This window comes from Musa acuminata, chromosome BXJ1-7, assembly GCF_036884655.1.
Source record: "Musa acuminata AAA Group cultivar baxijiao chromosome BXJ1-7, Cavendish_Baxijiao_AAA, whole genome shotgun sequence".
Classification (NCBI taxonomy): Eukaryota; Viridiplantae; Streptophyta; class Magnoliopsida; order Zingiberales; family Musaceae; genus Musa; species Musa acuminata.
The window spans coordinates 14,000,630-14,024,749 of record NC_088333.1 but is presented as its reverse complement, the minus strand read 5'-3'; the positions used below and the strand labels follow the sequence as shown (position 1 = coordinate 14,024,749).

Below are 24,120 nucleotides of genomic sequence, written 5' to 3'. Positions count from 1 at the left end.
TGGCCTTGAAACTTTTATAGTACTAATATTCTTTTCGAAAAGGCCTTTCTACGTTTCTATCCTTGCCAAGTTTGATCATAATATATTTGTCATTATAAAATTTTAATTTTAATTTATTTCATGTGTCCTTCAAATATTGTGGTTTTGATAATACCCATCCAAAAAATTTATGTCTATATATATATATATATATATATATATATATATATATATATATATATATATATATATATATATATATATATATATTCTTGTCATCATAATAACCAATGAAATTATAAAGGGCACTAATGTCAGAAAAGAATAAGCTAACAGCCAAATGATAATTAGTATCACCATGATGGGCATATGTTCATGTTTTAAGCGTAAAATTTGATTTAGACTACTTAAATTGTAATAGACGAAAAGATGAAATCCGAAATGAGTTTAATTTATATTTATTTTCTTTAATTTTAACATTTCTCTTTTTATATTTTAATTTATTTTTCAACCAATTTTGATGCCATTAACCAATGCCGAATATGATTTTGCAACCTACCTATGTATGACAAATTTGAATCTAATTTTGCTTCTGCTAATAGTGATATTGAGAGCATATTTGTAAAGCATATTAAACATAGGTTCATCTCAACTATCTTAATCTTTATCAGTAATAAAATCTCCAACATCTCCAAGTGGTTATTCACAAGTAATCAAGTCATCACATCTGTAGACTTGCGAGTTACCTGTTAGAGAGCAAATCTGAAACGAGTTGGGTTGTAACTTTAGCAGTTCCCATCCTGCTAAAGTTGTTAATATATACATACATATGGAGAACTGAGCTTACTGATTTCAACCTTTTGCTTCTCATGTGTTGTGTACTTCCTTTTTTGCCTTTGTATGAGCACTAAAAAATTACATTTGACAAAAATAAAAATAACAAAATGAGGAGAAAAAAAAGGAAAGGGAAAAAGAAAATGGGGGTGTGTGTGCGCGCGCGAATAGCCCAAAACGAACTAACCACGGGTTGCAAGTTTCATCTCTTCCATTTCGAAGTTGTTACCTCAAGAAGCATGGGCTCTCATCACCTGATGACCTTTGATTTATGGAACTTGGTTAATCTGGCTCATAAGCGTCTTGTTTTAGTTGTATGATATGTGTTCTAAGACTGGACTCCAGCACCTGTTTCATGAAAAATCTCGGTTAAGATAAGATTTCCTGTTTCTGTATATTGTGTGGCTAATAGTATGAAAATATGGTTCCTTTAAGAAAATAAATGGATACTATGTAAGTAGTAGTACAACATGATTACACAAACGAGCCTAGTTCTCCATGGTTGGCCCTAATACCGAACAAGTTAAACATGGTATTCATGCAAGACAACATCCGGTGAACCACGGTTGACATAGATACAGGGAATTCATTAAAAGACATGATGTAAGGACAAAATTAAGCTTTCCATACCAGAAAGTTGCTAATGTAAATTACTTCATGTGAGAGATATCAATAAAAGAAACATGTGGAGAAACTAATGGTTGTATTTTGTAGTTGAATAATATATGACTGGGCTTGTAGCATAAGCATCATTTTATCAGCACTAACCTGCATCGCTGCTGTTGAAGCTAGTAAATCTCTGCACTCATCAAACATGGATTTTTCTCTTGCCGCAATGGTTGAAAGCTCAGAGACCAGCGACTTGGTACCCTCTACCTGATAAACATAAGCAAATATCAATATTATCATATTTGAACCCAGAATCACCGGAACAATCAACCATGATCCGAATCTCGGATTTTGATGAAACAAATTGATAAGTGTTTATAATTTGATTTGCGTTTTGAGTGACGCAAGATGCAATCATGTTGGGCCGGAGGAAAATATGTCGAGCCAGAGGAAAACATGTCGTAAGATTAGACGTCGAGCCGGAGGATCGATCGACGTATCGACAGAAGGCTTCGGGCCATGGATTCGGGCATCGAGCCAAGAAGAACGGATATTGCACCAAGGATATCGGAGTTGCGAAGGTCAACTGGCCGATTAGGAAATAGGCCGCAAGAGAGGACGATGCGCCGAAAAATCGAACAAAGCATCGATTGATCAATGACATGCCGAACAACATGATTCATGCTTAATAATAATTGTCTAGATCAAAGTGTGTTTTATGTGTGCAGGATTAACTACGATAGCAAGACATAAAACAAAATGAAGTCCCGGAGTCAAGAACGCGATTTCGTTGAGAGTTCGAGAGTTCGTCGGAAGTCCGGACGTTCATCGGAAGTTCTGTCGGAATTGACCGAAAAGTCCAGGAGCTTGCCAAAGAAGCTCATCAGAACTCACTAAGAAGATCGTCGTGAAGTCCAGGAGCTTGCCGGGAGTCCGCTGGAACATTGCCGAGAGATCGTCGGAAGTTCGCCAGAAGATCGCCGGAAGCTCGCCGGAAGAAACCTAGACTTACGAACTTTGTTTAGCTTAGTAAATGTCTTAAAATTCATAGTTAGTACATAATTGGAATTAGAATTGGGCAAACCCAATTAGGGGACAGTTGGGCTAAGTTTGGGCTGTGTTGGGCCAAGAAAAAGGCCCAAACAGTGACCAAACAAGTGAAACTGTCGTGACACAATCTCCGAGACTATGTCAGGCGATGATACAGCCAGTCTGGGCGGTACACAAGTGAAACTATCGTGGCACAATCTCCAAGACTTTGTCAAGCGATGATACAACCAGTCTGAGCGATAAACAAGTGAAACTATCGTGGCACAATCTCCGAGACTATGTCAGGCAATGGTATTGCCAATCTAAGCAGTGGTACCGCCCAGACACAGTCTTCTAGGCGATGGTACCGCCCAGTGTCAAGCTGCAACCGATGGTACCACCCAGTGTCAGGCTGCAACCGATGGTACCTCCCGTACCCTAAAATTTCAAGGGATTTGAATTTTGGCTCCATTTTTTAAGTCATTTGGGGTTTATAAATATCCTAGCTATTCCTACATGGAGAAGTAAGAAAAGTAAAAAAACTCTGTGTTTCTAGAGTTGAAAACCCTTGTAAAGTATAGAGTCCCTCCTCCTAAAGTTTAGAGACCATTCTAAGGGAGAGTGTGAGGGAAGCTTTGTAAAAAAGGGTTGTAAAGGTTCTCTCCTGAGCCTGCAAAAGGAGAATAGAGTTGTAAGAAGGAGGTTAATCTTCGCCTATTAAAGAAAGATCATTAGTGGATGTCGATGGCCTCGACGGAAGGGGAATCGACGAAGTGGATATAGGTCACGGCGACCGAACCACTATAAAAAACTTTATTTGCATTTCTATTCTTGTTATTTACCTTCACTGCAAACTACTTACTTGCTTTACTTTCATTACGCTTACGAATACAATTTCAAAATTAACATCTCTCCGAAACGATTTTCGTCGAAATCGATTTTAATCGAACGAAGATTTTTTAAACCGACGTAATCTTTCCGCTGCACTAATTTGAAATCAATCACACAAAATAAAACACATAAAAAGAAAATTGTATTATCATTGGAATCAAAATGATAACCAAATCGCTTATTTAAAGAAGCCTTATGTTTAATGTGTTATATTTTTTGTCATGATGAGGAAATTTGTTTTTTGGTTTAAATGATGATATATGCTTCGATTTGGCATAAATGAAAAAGGCATGCTTCTACAACTTAAAATGAAACAACCAAAAAAGGAATGCATTTTAAAAATAAATGTTTGTATCAGGGTCTGCCATACCGAATCGTACCGCCCGTACCGGTCCGAGAGGCGACCGGTACGCGGACCGCCCGCTACCGGATGATACACCCAAAAAATGCCCGTATCGAACGATATGGGTAATATCGGGCGGTAACGGTCAAAATTTCGATCGTTACCGAGTGGTACCGGGCGGTAACGGTCGAAATCGACCGTTACCACACTGTAGCAGTGCTACAGTGCTCCAACGGTCAAATTGACCGTTGGAGCCCTTTCTCCTCCTATTTAAACCAATCTTCTCTCCCCTATTTCATTATACTCTCTTAAACTCTCTCTCAAACATTTTTTTTCTCTCATAAACTCTATAAAACAACGATTTGTGAATTCAATCGAGACTAATTTGGAAAGATTAAGAGGAAGAACTTTCTAATTAAGAGGTATGTATTCGTTTTCTTTAATTAGAGAGTAATTAAGATATTTAAGATTATGATTAGTGTTTTTCATGCATAGTAAGTATTGAATAATATTTATCATAGTAAAATAAGTTTAATTAAATTTTATTAAAGTTATTTAATGCTACGATTAGTTATTTTAATGATGATTTAATCGAAATTTGTTTGATTTTATATCAATTTAATGTCTTTAATACCTATTAGGGTATTTGTCATGTTTATAGTGGTGAAAGAGAAGTAATTAATGAAAAATTAACTATATTAATCATATAATTAGTGTAGATAAATGATAATTTTATCATAATTTAAATTTTGAATCATATTAGATTAAAATTACATATTTAATGTTTCTTTTATGTGTTTAACATATATATGATGGTAAAATAAATTTAATTATGTTTTATTAAAGTTATTTAATACTGTAATTAGTTATTTTAACGATAATTTAATCAAAAATTTTTGATTTTATGTGAATCCAATATCTTTAATATCTATTAGGGTGTTTGCCATGTTTATAGTTGATGAGGATAGTAATTAAGATAAAACTCGGTTGACGTCAGATAACGCCTCACGCCTCGATCAACGCGACAGCACCTGGTCAAACGAACCAGAACGTCGGCCGAGGCACATTAACGCCTGCTCAGGCTCGGTTCTTCACGCCACGCCAGTGTCAGACGTTATCAGCCTGCCCCCTGCAAGCAGGCACATCAGGAAACAGTACACTTCCCTATAAATACCTTCTCGTTCATCAGGGAGGTGGGAGGACGGACACAAGAAGACTTCTTCATCCGAAACCCCTTCACATCATCTGACTTGATCGTCGGAGGGGTCGGGTCGAGAAGCAAGCACATCAGGAAACAGTACACTTCCCTATAAATACCTTCTCGTTCATCAGGGAGGTAGGAGGACGGACACAAGAAGACTTCTTCATCTGAAACCCCTTCACATCATCTGACTTGATCGTCGGAGGGGTCGGGTCGAGCTTCCCGACCCGACCTTTGTGCAGGTGTGAGGCCGGAGGTCCCCACGGGACGCGTAGGCGAGGAGCTCTTGCCCGGAGGAAGCAGCCACCCCGTCCCGATCGGACCACCGCACCCGACCACCTCGGCGGGTTCGAGAAACGCCCCAGGGAGATCCCCCGTCGTCCGGACCCGAACCGAGCCGCGTCGGCCCCGAAGCCACGGCTCAAGGTTGTTTCCCATAACATATTGGCTCAAGGCTCAAGGCCTGCCCGCTTGAGTCGTGTCCCTCAGCCTGAGTCGTGTCCCTCGACCCGAGCCGTACCCCTCGACCGAAGACTGCCGAGTTCACCTCAGCGCAGCCTGCCCGCCTGAGTCGTGTCCCTCGGCCTGAGCCGTGTCCCTCGGTCGAAGACTCCCGAGTTCACCTCAGCGCGACCCGCCCGCCTGAGCCGTGTACCTCGGCCATCGGTCGCGTGATGCTCGAGACCACACCTGCGCGGCCAGCCCGCCTGCGTCGTGCTCCTCGGCTCCATGCTCCCCGAGACACACCTGCGCGACCAGCCCGCCTGCGTCGTGCTCCTCGGCCCCATACTCCAGAGACACACCTACGCGGCCAGCCCGCCTACGTCGTGCTCTTCGGCCCCATGCTCCCCGAGACACACCTGCGCGACCAGCCCGCCTGCGTCGTGCTCCTCAGCCCCATACTCCAGAGACACACCTGCGCGGCCAGCCCGCCTGCGTTGTGCTCCTCGGCTCCATGCTCCCCGAGACACACCTGCGCGGCCAGCCCACCTGCGTCGTGCTCTTCGTCTCTATGCTCCCCGAGACACACCCGCGCGGCCAGCCCGCTTGCGTCGTGCTCTTCGGCCCCATGCTCCCCGAGACACATGCGTCTTGCTCCTCGGCTCCATGCTCCCCGAGACCACGCCTGCGCGGCCAACCCGCCTGAAAGCTGAAGCCATGCCTCGGACTCCCGTTACAACGACCGACGCATAGCTTCTTTCCGGGGGGAATATGATGAGGATAGTAATTAAGATAAGACTCGACCGATGTCAGATAACGCCTCACGCCTCGATCAACGCGACAGCACCTGGTCAAACGAACCAGAACGTCGACCAAGGCGCATTAACGCCTGCTCAGGCTCAGTTCTTCACACCACGCCAGTGTCAGACGTTATCAGCCTGCCCCCTGCAAGCGGGCACATCAGGAAACAGTACACTTCCCTATAAATACCTTCTCGTTCATCAGGGAGGTGGGAGGACGGACACAAGAAGACTTCTTCATCTGAAACCCCTTCACATCATCTGACTTGATCGTCGGAGGGGTCGGGTCGAGCTTCCCAACCCGACCTTTGTGCAGGTGTGAGGCCGGCGATCCCCGCAGGACGCGCAGGCGAGGAGCTCTTGCCCGGAGGAAGCGGCCACCCCGTCCCGATCGAACCACCGCACCCGACCACCTCGGTGGGCTCGAGAAACGCCCCAGGGAGATCCCCCGTCGTCCGGACCCGAACTAAGCCGCGTCGACCCCGAGGCCATGGCTCAAGGCTGTTTCCCACAACAATAGTGTTGAAAGAGAAGTAATTAGTGAAAAATTAACTATATTAATCACGTAATTAGTGTATATAATGATTTTAATACTTCTTTTATGCATGCAACATATTTATGAATTATGATAATAAAATATGATTAGTTATGTTTTAATAAAATTACTTAATATTGTGATTAGTGATTTATGATCGATATTTGGTCAATTTAATATATTTATACTTTATAGTTTATTTGATTTAAATTTGATAGGATCATGGCACCAAAGGAACAGCCACATGATGATGCATAGGTTCATGCCCGAAAGCTAGATGGAAACCGTCATCATTGGCAATGTATTTATTGTGACTACATTGGTAAAAGTGGAGGAATAACTCGAGTGAAAATGCATTTGGCTGGTGGGTATCCTGATGTTGCAAAATTCAAGAATGTTCCAACGGAGATCCGTAAATTATTTCAAAGCAAGCTTAAACAAGCAAAGGAAGATACATTAAAAAAGAAGGCAAAAGTTGAGGAAGAATATCATAGGGCTACACAGGAACCAGTTTATGATCAGTATGAGGGTTGCGGCGATGAAGTCGACCCGGATCTCACAACTGGGATTCGTGCATCATTGGAGCATCAATATATGGTCGATGAAGTAATGAGGCATCGACGACCTGTCTCACAATTAGAGCATGGCAGTGGTAGTGGAATCCAGAGGTCAACCAGCATAAGGCAACCAACTGCTCCTTCTCAGTTAGGCCGAACTAGTAGCATGAGATATGGTGGACTCCGTGGTTTTATAAGAGGTCTTGGCAGGAGGTCCGCACCAGATATTGTTGATATTGATCTGCAAGCCTATCCCCCACAAACAGCGAAACAGACACGGATTGACGATGCATACACAAAAGAAAAAAAGCAGGGTATTGGAAAGGCAATCTCAAAATGGTTCAACTTTCATAGGATTCCAGCCAACACAGCCCAAGGTCCATATTATCAGAGCATGATCTCCTCTATTCAAAAGTCTGGCACAAGGATCCAACCTCCAACACCGAAGGAGATTTACGGCGTGTACTTAGATGAGGAGGTGGCAGAACTAAATGATTGGATCAAATCCTTCAAGAGGCAATGGGACGAATATGGGGTGACATTGATGTGTGACAGTTGGACAGGACCAACAAGAATGAGTATCATCAACTTTCTTGTTTATTGCAATAGAATAGTGGTGTTTTATAAGTCCGTTAATGCTTCTGAAAAGATCCAAGATGCAAACTACATTGAGAGCTTGATGGACACTATGATAGAGGAGATTGAACCACAGTATGTTGTCCAAATAATAACTGACAATGGAGTGAATTTCAAAAAGACCGGTTTGCAATTGATGAAAAAAAAAAAACTTTGTTTTGGACTCCATGTGCAGCTCATTGCATAGATCTAATGCTGAAGGATATTGGTGAGTTGGATGCGGTCAAGAAATGTATAGCTCGAGCACAATCAATTACAAAGTTTATATATAATCATCATTGGGTCCACGCATTAATGCAAAAGTATGTAAATTGTGAATTACTTCGACCTGGAATTACTCGGTTTGTTACCAATTTTATTGCATTAAAGTCATTACAGCAAAAAAGGCATGGCTTAAAGGCAATAGCTAGCTCACAAGAGTGGTCTGAATCCAGATATTCGAAATTGAGTGATGGAAAGAAGATAGAAAATGTCATTCTTTCCTCTAGATTTTGGGAGACTATAGCAAAAATCATAAAAGGTATGGAACCACTTTATATTGTCCTCCGTAAGATCGATATGGACAAGCGTCCACAAATGTCGTATCTTAAATATATGCTGATTTCAGCAAGAGAGGAGGTCAGGAAAGCATTCAAAGATGATTTTAAGGTCGACCAATACGTACGAATCATTAATCGTCGGACCGAAGTTCATATGGATCAAGATATCCATAATGTAGGTAAATTCATATTCAGAATAATTTAATTTATTATTGTTTAGATAATAAAAAATCATACTAACAAAATTATGTTTTGCAGCGTATTATCTAAACCCAGCAATTCAATATCGATATTTTCTTGGAACGCAAAATAATTTCCTAATGACACTATGAAATGTTATATATCGGCTCTTGCCAAACACTACCGAGGCAGCCGATGCTCTTATGGAGGGTCGATTATTTCGAGAAACAGTTGGTTCATTCTCCGACGTTGTAGTTGTATCATGTCGTTACACTATGGATCCTGGTGAGGAAAAGTTATGCATATTGATTATCAATTATATTTAATATTAATTATTTATTATGCTAATAAAATCTTATTTATATCTTTTTGTAGTCGAGTGGTGGCTACAATTTGGAGGCGATGCACCACATTTAAGGAAGGTTGTCGTTCGTGTACTTTCACAGACAACAACATCTAGTGGTTGCGAACGTAATTGGTCAACGTTTGCATTGATTCATACAAAGGTCCGCAACAGACTCTCTTACAGACGGTTAGAGAAACTAGTATATGTCCATTATAACATGCGACTAAAATTGCGATGTGCTGAGTTGGATAAGAAGCCAGAGGAACCAGATATTGATCCCATTAACCTCCAATTCTACAACGAAGATTCAAAGCCAATGTTAGATTAGGTTAAAGCAGTAGAGAACCAAGAGGATCCTCTACTTGATGAGGCGGGAGATCCTCAGCGTCCTTCACGTTTTATCACCGAGGCAATAGTAGAAGAAGAAGCACAACCCCAACAGGTAGAAAATCCCCCTCGATTACAACATGGTAGGAGTCAAACTGCTCGAGGAATTACCGATACCCAACGGTCACACTCGTCCGCCAACGTGCAAAGGCAAAGGGGAAGGCAGTAGCATCAGTTGCATCGTTGGAAAGAATCGAGTCGGGCGACGAGACACCTTCACAATCACATTCTCTTTCTCGCTCGGTCCAGAGACATGACAGCAACACGGACAGCAGTGCCTCGATAGATGATGGCGGTGATGCCGGGCAGTCGTTGGTCTCATCTACACAACTTGAGGGTGGTGAATGGACTGAGGAGCAATATTTACACATGCCACTCAAGATTCAGATCATGGAACTCGACAAGGTACTGGTCAAGTTTATGCGCGGAAGGGGAAGGGGAAGGCAGTGGATGAATATGAACAAATACGACAGAGCATACATGATATAGACACAGAAAGAGACTCATCGTATTCACAGCCATCGTATTATGGAGAATCATATGGGCAACAAAAGTATAGTGATAGTTGGTCATCCTTCTCTGAGCAACAGCATGATACAGAACAACACCAATATATGCCTCAAGAGCTGCCTCGGACAAATATGATTCATGACGATCAATCTACGATCAGCACCACATTGATGCATCAATGGCATACGGTGTATCAATACACTATGTCATGGGATCAATTTCATGATTGGGTCCAACAAACGTATCATATTGATATGTATCGGATCGAGGACCCCGATTCACCACCCGTGGAAGCCCGTCGTTCGTTTTGGTGGTAGAATTAACAATCAGGTATATCTAGATATATGATTATTTAATTCATTTAAATTTTAGAGTTTATATTGTAACAAAATAGTCTAACAATTCAATTGATTTTTGTGTAGATATTTCAATCTATAACGAGCTGAGATACGAACCTCGAACAAGACTACCTCAAAGCCCGAAAAAGATATGTGATGCTATTCTTACCTAATTTACATTGATTTTGCTAAACTTATACTATTACTATATTTATTTCTAACTTGAAAACCCTATCCTAACTTTTTTTAAATTTTCAGGTATTTTCGGAGGGATAAATCGATGGAATCAGGTATACCGCTCGGTACACCGTACTGTATCGTACTGAGCCCGGGTCGAAACGCAGGTACGGTACAGTACGACGAACCTTGGTTTGTATCATATTTGATGATTTTATATTTTTTAAACTATGCATGATGAGTTGAAGTAGTAATGGTTTAAATGCATGAATCGACAATTTTTTTTGTCACACGAATCATGACTTCGTCACTTGATACTCTAAATTTTTTTTATAATTCATGAAAAATTGAGACATTATGCATGAATCAAGTTCTCGTGTGAATCTATCTATGTTGCCTTCATTGAATTTTTCGAAAAGTGATTTTGATGATCATTTTGATTATTTAAAAGGAGAATTGTCGAAATGATTCATGAAATTTTAGATTCATGACTTGATCATTCATTTGTTTATAAGATAGTTGAAATCTTTGTACCTTCGAATTCTTCCGTTCTCCTTTCAATTTTTTGAAATTATGCACGTTATATGTTGAAGATTTGACAACATGTTTTGGTATCATGAATACCCAAGAAATGTTGATTTGACAAATTGAATGAGTTAAAAATGAATGATGATTTTTTTTTCTCTCGATTATAACTTGTGATACTTATATAAATCATCATCTTGATTTCTCGATATTTGTGATTTGGAATGATGCATGCAATACTTATGATTTTATTATGATGATATGATGTATTGCATATGATGTGAATCATATTTAAAATTGCTTTAACTTGAATTCAAGGTTTATCTCAATTATGACATATTGTAATAAGAATGACACTTTATCTTTGTCATGATTTGAAAATTGTTGTAAAGGAAAAAAGAGATACAAAATTATATTCTTTCCTTCTTTTTAACAATGACAAAGGGGGAGATAGCTTGCTTGCTTGCTTGCACATCTAAAGAGTAGCAAAAATTACAAACGTACATATCGCAAAAAGAGGTAAAACTTTTTAGTTTGCTGTCTTGCCTATCTCAAAAAACAAAACTTGCAACTTGCACATTGCAAAAGGAAGTAACAATCGCTAGTTTGCACACTTCAACAAGAAAGTTATCTTGCATTTGCTTTCGAAATATTGCTAGCTTACACCTTCTAAAATGAAATAAAAATAAAAAATAAAAAATTTGCTAGCTTGTATGTTGTAAACTTGCTATCTCACTACCTTGCATATCTAAAACTTGATAACTTGCATGTCCTAATATGATGTAGCACTTGCCAAATTTACTAGCTTGCATAATAATTAAAATGGAGATTATGTTTAGTATGCAATGATTTGAACTTATATCTCAAACACTTGATAGTTGAACTTATATCTCAATGTTTAGTATGCATATTGATAGGGGGAGTTTGTTTAAACTCCGGGAGTTAAGGTTAACTCCGTCATCAATTGGTTGTCATCATAAAAAAGGGGGAGATTGTTAAATCTCGGATTTTGATAATGAAACCAATTGATAATGTTTACGATTTGATCTGCGTTTTGAGTAACGCAAGATGCTTCGATCAGGATGAGACAATTAAAGCAGGAAGAATCATGTTGGGCTGGAGGAAAACATGTCAGAAGATTAGACGTCGAGCCGGAGGATCGATCGACGTATCGACAGAAGGCTTCAAGCCATGGATTAGGGTATCGGGTCAAGAAGAACGGATATTGCACCAAGGATATCAAAGTTGCAGAGGTCAACTGGCCGATTGGACAATAGGCGGCAAGAGAGGACGATGCGCCGAAGAATCGAACAAAGCGTCGATGGACCAATGACATGTCGGACAACATGATTCATGCTTAGTAATAATTGTCTAAATCGAAGTGTGTTTTATGTGTGCAGGATTAACTACGATAGCAAGGCATAAAGCAAAATGAAGTCCCGGTGTCAAGAACGTGATTTCGTTGGGAGTTCGAGAGTTCGTCGGAAGTCCGGACGTTCGTCGGAAGTTCTGTCGAAATTGATCGAGAAGTCCAGGAGCTTGCCAAAGAAGCTCATCCGAACTCGCTAAGAAGATCGTCGTGAAGTCCAGGAGCTTGCCGGGAGTCCGCTGGAACATTGTCGAGAGATCGTCGGAAGTTCGTCGGAAGATCGTCGAAAGCTCGCCGAAAGAAACCTAGACTTACGAACTTTGTTTAGCTTAGTAAATGTCTTAAAATTCATAGTTAGCACATAATTGGGATTAGAATTGGGCCAACCCAATTAGGGGACAGTTGGGCCAAGTTTGGGTTGTGTTGAGCCAAGAGAAAGGCCCAAACAATGACCAAATAGGTGAAACCGTCGTGGCAGAGTCTCCGAGACTGTGTCAGGCGGTGGTACCGCCCAGTGTCAGGCCATACCCTGAAATTTCAGGGGATTTAAATTTTTGCTCCATTTTTTAAGTCATTTGGGGTCTATAAATATCCTAGCTATTCTTGCATAGAGAAGCAAGAAAAATGAACAAAAACTCTGTGTTTCTGGAGTTGAAAACCATTGTAAAGTATAAAGTCCCTCATCCTAAAGTTTAGAGACCATTCTAAGGGAGAGTGTGAGGGAAGCTTTGTAAAAAGGGGGTGTAAAGGTCCTCTCCTGAGCCTACAAAAGGAGAATAGAGTTGTAAGAAGGAGGTTGATATTCGCCTATTAAAGGAATATCATTAGTGGATGCTAGTGGCCTCGACGAAAGAGGAATCGGCGGAGTGGATGAAGGTCACGATGACCAAACCACTATAAAAACTTGATTTGCATTTCTATGCTTGCTATTTACCTTCACTGCAAACAACTGTTAGGACCCTTTTTCTAAGCTTTTGAATAATGTTTGTTGAGTCTGTTTAGTCCAATTGTTTATTGAGTCGGTTTGGTTCAGTTAGAGTCAAGTAGAGGTCTATTTAATATTTATTTATTATTAGAGTTCAAGTCCTGATGGACTCTGGGTGGAACTCTATAAATAGGGATGTAACTGCTTCTTTTCAGTAATCTATGAAAAATACTATTGTCTTTGGACAAACCCTAGGAGGTCGATCCCCTCGAAGTGATCAAGGAGGGCCGATCCCCTCGAAGCGATCAAGGAGGCCGATCCCCTCGAAGCGATCATTATCATCCCCATTTCTCCCCTTTCTTCCACGATAAGACTTTAGGGTCTTATCATTTGGTATCAGAGCCTACGATAAGACTTTAGGGTCTTATCATTTGGTATCAGAGCAACGATTCTTGGCGCAACCCGCCGCAACCTTGCTTCCCTTCTTCCCCACCACCACTACAAGGCAACTCTTTCTTCACCGTTATCGTTGTTTCCCCGGCCAGCGACCTTCGACCACCGCTCAACCTTCTCGCTGCCTCATCTCGCTCAAAAAAAAAAAAAAAAAAAAAACAAAGGAAAAAGAAAAGAAGAAACACGAGAGGAAGAAGAAGCCGTAGCCACCCCTGCGTCCCCTGCTTCCAGCCAGCCCACCCGCCGCTGCTGCTCTCCGGCCAGCGCCCACCATCGCCCCGCTTCCCGGCCGGCGACCACCACCGCCGTTGTTCCCCGGCCAGGAGACGACGCTGCCAACGTCCATCCCAGCCCTACTGCCGTCGCCCGCCTCCCCTTCCGTCGCAGCGCAGCCGCTCGACTCTTCTCCTCGGCGATCGTTGGTGACGCTACTCCCAGCCGCGCCACCACCGCTGCCTCTCTACCGCAACCCTAGCCGTGCCCCCCCTTGGGTCGCAGCCGCAGCCGCCTGTTGTCGCAGCCCCTCGTTGCAGCGGTTGCAGAAACAGAGTTCCTCTGTTGCCGCAGCCCCTCGTCGATCGCAGCCGCGCCTCAAGCGTCGTCGCCTTCCAGCCGACCCACCACCACTGCCAGACACCGTGCGGCGACCGCTGCTCGCCTCCCAGCCGCCGCTTCCCTTGGCTCGGGCGAGAACGACCGCCGCCACTCCCCCTTGCTCTGCCCCCTTGTGACCGAGAAACAGGGCAATCCTCTTGCTGCTGCTGCAAATGCCGGTTGCCACCACCGTCGCCACTGCTGCCCAGCCAGCGACGTCGCCGCTCGCCGCCCAGCCTGCCACGACTGCTGCTGCCAGCCACTGCAGCCTTCACCTCAACCCCCTCGATCTGCACCGTTGCTGCAGCCCCCTTGCTCTGCATCTTTGCTGCAGCCGTCGGTTGCCACCGCTGCAGCCTCAACCCCGACCGCTTCAACGCCACCTCCCTCTTGTTCTGCCTCCGCTGCTGCAGTTGTTGGTTGGCATCACCGCAGCCTCAACCTGGCTGCTCGGCGATTGCTTCCTTGGGTCACAGAAGTCACAACCGTCGCCTTTCAGCCTCGGCGCTCTCATCTCACACAGTGACAAAAACACAGGGCAGCAACTCTTCCTCCATCGCAGCCACCGCAGCGGCGAGTCCTTGTCGGCGCTGCCCCCAACCACATCACCATTGCTGCCTCCCAGCCCTCAGCAGTAGCGATCCCTCCACGCAGCGACTGCAACAAGCATTGTTGCCTCTCACTAGCGCCTCCTTCCGCAGTGTGACAGAAACAGAGCAACACTGCCTTCCATCCGCGCTGTCGCAGCCATCGCAGCGGTGAGCCCTTGGCGATGCTGCCCTAGCCGCACCACCATCGCTACCTCCAAGCCCTCAGCAACAGTGATCCCTCTACGCAGCGACCGCAACAAGCATCGCTGCCTCCCACGCGACAACCACAGCTACATCCCCGCATCCTCGCAGTAACCCTTCATTCCCATAGTGTTGCCACCAATTGCATCACAACAGCAGCACCGAATAGGACAGTGATTGATGCCCTTGACCAACACCAAAAATAGGACTTGAGATTACAGATTTGCAGTCTTACGAAATGGCCATCGATAACTCAGTGAAAGCACAAATGGAAGCATTGGAAATTAGAATTGAGAACCGGTTACAAGAAGTACTTAATGATTTCAAAAAGGACTTACTGGGGAGCCTTAGTAAATTTCAACAAGGTGGGAGCTCAAGTTCTACATTGCATAGATCTGGAAATACTAGAAAAGGGCCCCAAGATTATGACACAATCTACTCATACATGAAGGTGGATGGACAGCTCTCAAAAATTTGTCAGACTTCTACAGTGTTGGAATATCAGAGTAGGTTTGAAAGATTATCAAATCAAGCTAGAGATTGGTCGGAACGACAACTTCTGGATACATTTATTGAAGGTCTTATTCCAGAGATCCGGTGTGAAGTTAAGGCTCGTCAACCTCGCACTATGATAGCTGCGATCTCATTCGCACATCTACATGAGAAAAAAATCAACAGGGAAAATCATGGAAACAGAAGTGATAACCACCAGATGATCAATATGCCACCCACCATATCTATTCCCAACCAAAGCCTTGACACCCGAGGACTAACCCAAGAAGAACTCAAGAAAAATTCAGCGAAGGGTTTGTACTATGATGAAAAGTGGAGTATGGAGCACCAATGTAAACAAGGGCAGCATATGATGATTGAGCCAATTGGAGAGGAACCAAAAGCAGAAGAGTTAGACTCCGATCATGAAGGTATAAATTCTAATAAAGACGTTGAACCTACCGTACATACAATGCATATATTAGCCGACTATTCTAACCCGCAAACTAAGGAAGTTGCCGAAACTCTGGAACATCAGCCTGTTATAGTTTTGATTGATACTGGTAGCACTAACTATTCTATGGACAGTGAGACTGTTGACCGATTGGCCCAACACATTGAAGACTGTGACAGATTCAAAGTAAAGATCATTGATGGACGGATTTTCACTTGTGATAGCAAAGGTTCAAAGATAAAATTGATTATACAGGGTCAGAAGTTTCATGCAACAATTACTACACTAAAAAATCAACCTGTTGCTTACACTCTCAAAAAGTGGAGACCATACTTACTTGATCAACGGGTTGTGATGCGTTGCAGATAGTCTATGGCTAAAGTGCCGAAGAGAAGCTCCCTGAGATTGATGCTGCTCAGCCTTGAGGACAAGGCTGATTTGAAGAGGGAGGAACTGTTAGGACCCTTTTTCTAAGCTTTTGAATAATGTTTGTTGAGTCTGTTTAGTCCAATTGTTTATTGAGTCGGTTTGGTTCAGTTAGAGTCAAGTAGAGGTCTATTTAATATTTATTTATTATTAGAGTTCAAGTCCTGATGGACTCTGGGTGGAACTCTATAAATAGGGATGTAACTGCTTCTTTTCAGTAATCTATGAAAAATACTATTGTCTTTGGACAAACCCTAGGAGGCCGATCCCCTCGAAGTGATCAAGGAGGGTCGATCCCCTCAAAGCGATCAAGGAGGCCGATCCCCTCGAAGCGATCATTATCATCCCCATTTCTCCCCTTTCTTCCACGATAAGACTTTAGGGTCTTATCATTTGGTATCAGAGCCTACGATAAGACTTTAGGGTCTTATCAACAACTTACTTCCTTTACTTTCATTATGCTTACGAATACGATTTCAAAGTTAACATCTCTCCGAAACGATTTTCGTCGAAATCGGTTTTAATCGAACGAAGATTTTTTAAACCGACGTAATCGAACGAAGATTGTGGCATGTACTAGTGCAGAGCTTAGAGAATGTTAGAAAATCTACTTTCGTCACTAATTGTTGTTCCGTATTATAAGATCAATCACTATACTATTACTTGAAGAAGTATGACCAACTATCACCATACTACTGTTGGCCATAAAATTCTTCATAATACGACAGTTGTGAATACAATGAGCTTCACTGTATGTCTACGTCGTGTATGCTCTATCGTATCTACTCAAAATCATCCATTGTCTTCCTCTTTCGTGTATAAACTTGACTAGTAGCTCATTGAACTCCATAATCTGAATATTAGGTGGTATATGAAAAATATTGTTTCTCGGTCCATGCACCACCCTCAAATTGTCTAAACGTGACCATCGACTCCCCAATGTCACTGCCATCATCGGTCAAGGCATTGCTATCCACGTCGCTATTATGTCTATGGACCGAGCGAGCTGTTGAATGCGATTAAGAACATGTCTCGTCATCCGACTTGATTCTTTCCAACAATACGACTGATGCTACTGCCTTTCCCTTCGCCTTCGCCTTTGCCTTTGCACACTAAGCGGACGGCTATGGCGATTGAGTGTCTCTAGTTCCTCTTGATTAGAGTGTTCTTCCTTTTAATCCTCCCAAATTAATCTCCAAATTTGATTTAATTCATGAATCACAGCTTTGTTGAGTTTAGTGAAAATATAAGAATGAGAGAGAGATATGAGTGAGAAAGAGTTTGAAAGAGTTTGAAACAAGGCAATCTCACCCCTTGATCGGTAACAATCAAAATCTGATCGTTACCGACTAGTACAAATCAATAACAATCGGATTTCGATCGTTATCAACTAGTACAAACCCCGTATAATGTGATACAGGGTCATGTAATGTGTACTGCCTGATATAGGGCAGTCCGCATACTGATCCCCTATCAAACTACATACCGCCCTTATCAAGCGATACGCCTCAAGACGGTGAACCCTACTTACAAGGATTAAAATGTAGTGCTTCCAAGACAATGTGAATCCAGATCACAACTTCACTCCTTTGGTTTATGTTGATGAGTGTGGTAATCCAACTCAAACTGGAATTGTATAGCTCCACCAAGGAACCAAGCTAGATCATAGCAGATTTAGGTAACACTGGAATTTAGAGCTCCTAACCCAAATTTGATTCTCTCTCAGAGAAGTCCATGACTAATGTCAGAAATCAGAATCAATTTGACCAATGAAAGTTGTCACTTATACAAGAAAAAAAGACACTAGATATGATCATACATTAGATTCTAAAACAAACTTTGGTACAAATACCAATCAGACCAATATATATCAATGGAGTCTTTACTTTTTATTATTTTTTTCCAGTGATATTAGGTGGTATAGGCCGGTATGCCAGTACCAGAATGATCCGACAGTGTCAGAACCGGCACTCGCCTGAGAATTTAAAACTTGCTGACAGTAAATTGGCATATCAATGGCAATTTCCATTAGAAAAGTATTTATGTAAAATATTGCCTCCACAATACTAGTTCAGAAAATACACTGCCAACATATAACCCGGTCGATGTTCATACAAAATGTAATCCTCCAGCTTTTTAGAAGCTTTAGAAATGGTGGGGAGACATCGATGCATAGGTGGACTAAAAGAAAGCACAACATACTTTGTACTTGAAAGGCCCAACATGGAGAACATCAACCTTTAACACAACTCTTGTGAAAAGGTTTTGATATAGATAATCCAACCCCATTTATAAGCACCACCACACTAGATGGGAGTTAATAGGTGGCAATTCAACAATAAAATGATGACTTGATTTATGTTCTTTCCTAACAAATATTCAGAAAGGAAGCATATTGATATTTTTTAAGGTCCTTTATAGTGAACGCAGATCGAAAGCAAAGAATATTATGGCAAATAATGTTATAGTAATTGGTAAAAATCTCAGTGTCACACCTTAGATAGTAAATGGGCAATGGAGGAACCCATTGCTTGCATAACGTCAACTGCTGAACTAACAGCATTTTTTACATCAACTACAGCTGCCTGAAACACAGAGACAAACAATTAAAATATTTTGTTAACTAAAATTAAATATAATTTTCTTTTATAGGCATAATAAGCTACATATATAGAATGAACGAATGTTATCATGTCATCAGTATGTAAATACCTTTGCACCTCCTGTAATAGGAAGACGTAGGGTGCTTGCATTTAAAGCTTCCACTGCACCAGATAAAGAGCTACAATGTTCCCTTTCTAATGCCACCCAACGTTCAAGGTATGCCATCTACAAAGTTGTTCATAGAAGAACTTAAAAGTTAACCATCCAATAAACAAATTCATATGTTGCCTTAACAAACCAATGTGAATGTGTATCAGAACAAAACTGACAAACCTGTTTAACATGTTCAAAACTTACGTGGTAGTTTTAACAAACTTTAGAAACATAATACACTAAAGAAACCATGCATCTACTAATGATGACATTCAAAACTGGTCGGGAGTTTAAAATAAGTGGATCAAAGGGAATACATAATTATACAGCACTAACATCATGTGATGCCAGCTACTCCTTTGTCCAAACTTTGAAGTCAAAAAGCTTCACGTGGTCAAAAGTTAAGCCATGATCATAAATATATGCTACATTTCATCCAAAACCATGAATTATGATGATTGGTAATTCAAAGAACAGAAACAACTTCAAATTAATATATCAAGCAAATTGATTTTGCTACTTATTGTTTTAAACCATCAAAAACTTCAGATGGCATTTATCCTGTTGCAAAATAAGGAACATTTTATTTTATTTAAAACTATAACATTAAATGGTTTATCAGTATACTGATTAAATATTTGATAAATGACTATAAACTCAATGATATGTGTTATCATGGCAGTTAGCTAAAGAGCCTTTTAAACCACATTATATCTTGTGGTGAATAACTTAAGCTACATTAGATATCCCCATCAGATGCATGTATCTCAGAAGTTTCAAAAAACTGGGTTTGCCTCAGTCCATTCAGCGAGACAGATAAAATTTATAAACAATGCATCAGCAATGATCCTCTGATAATGGTGTTCAAGAGTCTATGTAAGTTGTCAAAGATGACCAAGTGACCTGGGTCAAATTTAGACTATTGGAACAAGTAAATGTAGACCTATGAATTTGACTAAGATTAAGATTTATCAAGACCAAATAGAAATTCATCAAATTATCCTTCTCCTAAAAAACAAAAAGCTGCAGTTCTAATAAGACATTAGCTATACACAAAACATCAGATGATGAATAAAAAATGGTAATATCCTGTGTTTATTCAATTCCACATTGGCTATAAGTGCCATGATGAATGAGGTGATAGAACTGAATGAACCAAATTGTACCTGTTCTTTCAAAATTATACGCAACTTCATTTCTACCTGCAGACGCTGCACATCAATTCTTTTCAAGATCACAGGATCATGCAATTTTGAAATTCTATTCCACACACTGTGAAGAACATTCTGTTTTTTGATCAACAGTAAGATAACCATGTTAGCCAAGATATACCAAGAGAGACTTTGACTAAGGTAATTTAGTACAATATCACGGGCATAAAAATAACAACATAAGAAAAGGAAAAGATTAATTCTCAAAACAAGCAAAAGTTGCAATTCATCCAATTTCTTGTTACTTCCTACTAACAATAACATGTTGGTCTATGCTTATCACCTAAACTCTATTATGTATAAATTATTAAGGAATGTCAAAGTGAGCATATTTCTTCTTAGTCGCCCTCAGCATATACTAATGTCCGATTGATCAGAAAAATGCCAACAAGAATGAAATTTGCAAAAGAAGAAAAGAAAGTGTGCTAAAGGAATAATGGCATCACATTGTCTGCCAAATATCTAAACACTCAAACATTCATCTTGCCTTAGAAATCTGCTCGAATATTTTATGCATAACATAATGTGTAAAAGAGATGTCAGAAACAAGAGTAACGTATTCTATCAAGCAGAACTTTGTATTTCATCCTAACAAGTCATTCTTCCTTGGATAGAACTAATAATACCTCTGTCTTCATTTTCTGAACCAATAGTGTCTTGTCTGCTCGAGCGTTGACAAAGCACCACCGCAAGTTTGCATTATAAAGCAGCTTTAGCTGATGAGCATCTTCTATGTGATTTCTATTCTTCTTTCCTTTTCGCACATCAACACTGTAGTTAAGGACAGAGGATGTGCCAACCATTCTGCTAGTAACGTTGCTAGATGATGAGACCGGAGTAGATGGTCTTGTCCTTGAAGGACTTGACATACCCCTAGCAGTATATGATGATGTTGATGTTGACAAAACCTTACTCGGTGAAGAAAGGCTACGCAAACCTGGGACTGGCGATGACTGAGTCTTATTTGACCGCGTTACTGACGAATATCTCATGGAAATTTGTGAAGAGGACTTTACAACTGATTTCACACACTGCTCTGCTCTTCCACCTCCATCATTAAATACTCGCTCCATAACCTCACTTAAAGATGGCTGGGGAACTCTAGTTGCACTATCAGATGACGGATTCGTTCTCTTTGGGGAGACCCCCCGTGATGCAACTGTTAAAGATGCAGATCTACTAGACCTATCAGAGAGATCCACACTTCTTGACAAGCCATTTGCAGACGACCTTCCTCCCAGCATCCCAGGCCACCGACATTGATCAATGACCCTTGCATTTGAGTTATCCAATGGTTTAGAATTCTCTGATTGGTCAGATGAGTTTCTTCCTCTCAGAGGAGTCCTCTTTCTCTCAATTACTATATTGGCCGGAGACTTAATTGTTTTCTCTGAGGAATTCACAACCACTTTTTCTTTTTCACTAACAGAAATTATGGGAGAATCTGACTGGAATGAGGAAGACAGGCTCCGCATTGATGGCCACAAACCATCAGGAGTCCTGTTGCTGAGTAAGCGCCGCGTGGTGCTGTGAATTTCCGCCACCATATCATGTGCTGGTGTTGTTGATCTAGAAGATGGGGAAGAGAGTGTAGAAGAACTAGAAGGGGATGAGGGTGCAGAGAACCTCGATGAAGGGGTTGTTGGTCGTCTCCTCCCAGCAGATTGGGGTCGCTTAGGCAGTGACACCGCAGGAGATGTGTGACTGGCATTTGGAGAGGGGTGTCGTCTTGGTGAACTAGGAGTTAAAACAGGGGTAGATGAGATCCCAGACTTGTACCTAGAAGCAACATTCTTGGGCTTGCAGGTGGCAGAAATGTCATTGTTCTTCTTGGAAGGGAGCAATGGCAACCTATGCTTATCTTCTGTCCAAGATGTCTTCTGCTGTGCCAAACGCCCTCGGTGCTCAACTCCACCTATATCCATTCACTGCCTCCTTCAAATGAAACCACATTGATGAGTTCATGAATCAGAAACGACCTATTTGTGGCAACAGCAGCATCACCACAAATCTGACACAGAAAGACTCCACACTAGTAAGGTGGATTGACACATAAAAATAATAATATCATGAAAGAAGGAAAATTCACAAGCAAAAAAAGAAGTTTTCTAGTGGAAATCCCATGCAGAATGATCCAAGGACAATCTAAAGAGGCAAGAACCGCACGATGGAGAGCACTCAGCTCGGTTCCCACTCCAAATTCCTCAGGAGGAACGGAGGTCACATCAAGACAGAATTTTCAGGTGACAAACACCATAAAGGGGGAGGGGGGGTGGGGGTTGGGGGGTTTGGGTCCCATAACAAGCACAAGACCAAATGAAGATTACCAGCAGAAGACATGGGGATAAGCAAAGAAATCGGCCGAACTATGGAGGATGGTATGCATTAGAGATAACATTTACTAAATACACCATAACATAATATTTCGGTTGTTTGTCGTCTGTCAGAATGCGTTCCACGCAATCCCATTTGCTCTCCACAAAAGAAGTTAAAGTGAAAGAAGAGAGAGATAAGAGGAAGGAGAACAATTGGAACGAGGTGAGAACCTAAAAATAAAAAAGAGCTTCACCTGTAGACACATAGTGAATTGATGAAATGAATCTAATTATAGGCAGGAAGAATGAAGATTCCAGGGTTTTGGGGAGGGGAAAACACGTACACGTGAATAAGAGTAACAATTTGCGCCAAGAACAAACGAATCGACGCACAATTACAACTTTTTCTTACCTCTACGATGTGATCATCCAGCTCTTTTTATTTTCGACGTATGTTTTACTCTCGTCGGATCAACACAAATCATATAAGAAAAGTCAGATAGAAAGCATTGATTTTTCCACCAGAAACCGGCGGATTCCATCAACCCAAGGCCACAAGAACAAAAACGACAACTACACATCTATAAATCATTGCGAATTCCATACAAGTACTTGAAATACACAACCCAAGTCTTCGAAATCATCAAAACCGATAAAAACAAAGAATCTCACCACGGGAATCGTGCACGGTATGTCGTGGAAACCGACGAGCCGCAGCGGCAGCGAGAAAACCCTAATCTCGCGACCGGGACGGCGCCGTCGATTCGAGCTTCCTCAAACTTTGAGGATAGAAAAAAAAATACCAGAACAAAAAAAATAAAAGATGGGTTTTTGGTTTAGTTGTGGTGGAATTCTGTGGGAGGAAAGGAAGAGGAGAGGACGGTAGGCAGATGTTTCGGTTGGGAAAGAATGGGGGTTAGAGGAAGAGCGGGGTTTCCTTTTTCTTTTATGTGACTATATGTTGCATATAATATGTAAAAAGTATATTAATTTGAGACCTAAGCTCACATGCCCAGTTCTCATGCCAATTTTGACCCTTCCTTTTCCAAGTCGATAAGATTTTTCTTCTTCTTTGCATTCCCCTTTGTGTAATTAAAATTGGACGAATCAGAAAAGTTTTTTTTTTATTTTTTAATAGTATTTTTTTACATAATATCTTGAATATATTTTTCTCTCATTTTCTATACATCGGTTCATAAGGTGACCCGATCCAGTTATTATTATGTTTAGTAAAATCGAATAGATCGATTCATCTTATTTATACCAAGTATTTATACGATTTATTTATTAAAAAATGTTATAATATAAATATAAAAATATTATAAATGGACCAGTTAACCTTATGGATTGGTCTCTAAGAAAAGTTAAAAAAAAATAAATTAATGATCGAAGGGTATTTTAAGTATTAGATTAAAACAAATATTGTTAGAAAATTTTAAAAATAAAAAAAAAATTCAAAATTCACCCATTAATCTT

General features: G+C 41.1%; 1 protein-coding gene across 6 annotated transcripts; it reads right to left on the bottom strand.

Moving 5' to 3' along the window:
• Nucleotides 1-621: 621 nt before the first annotated feature.
• Nucleotides 622-23,589, bottom strand: LOC135678916 (AUGMIN subunit 8-like). 6 transcript variants are annotated; one of them, XM_065192168.1, is made up of 7 exons: nt 23,317-23,588; nt 20,956-22,340; nt 20,285-20,404; nt 19,074-19,190; nt 18,857-18,946; nt 1,582-1,689; nt 622-1,161 (listed from the first exon to the last, which is right to left on the bottom strand). In XM_065192168.1, the coding sequence occupies exons 2-7, from the start codon at nt 22,252-22,254 to the stop codon at nt 1,096-1,098; spliced, it is 1,800 nt and encodes a 599-aa protein (XP_065048240.1). In that variant the 5' UTR covers nt 22,255-22,340; nt 23,317-23,588; the 3' UTR covers nt 622-1,095. The 6 variants fall into 6 exon arrangements, with proteins under 6 accessions (XP_065048240.1, XP_065048238.1, XP_065048237.1 ...); XM_065192166.1 differs by having other exon boundaries at nt 20,956-22,264; XM_065192165.1 differs by having other exon boundaries at nt 20,956-22,257.
• Between the last annotated feature and the right edge of the window lie 531 nt (nt 23,590-24,120).

Bases quoted from the DNA above. Each gene is read 5' to 3' on its own strand.
- LOC135678916 (XM_065192168.1), bottom strand. From the start codon at position 22,254: ATGGATATAGGTGGAGTTGAGCACCGAGGGCGTTTGGCACAGCAGAAG. The intron at 18,947-19,073 runs GTATTTACATAC...TCTGTGTTTCAG, and splicing joins CTATTACAGGAGGTGCAAAG to GCAGCTGTAGTTGATGTAAA. The intron at 1,162-1,581 runs GTTAGTGCTGAT...TTCATGAAACAG, and splicing joins CTTCAACAGCAGCGATGCAG to GTGCTGGAGTCCAGTCTTAG.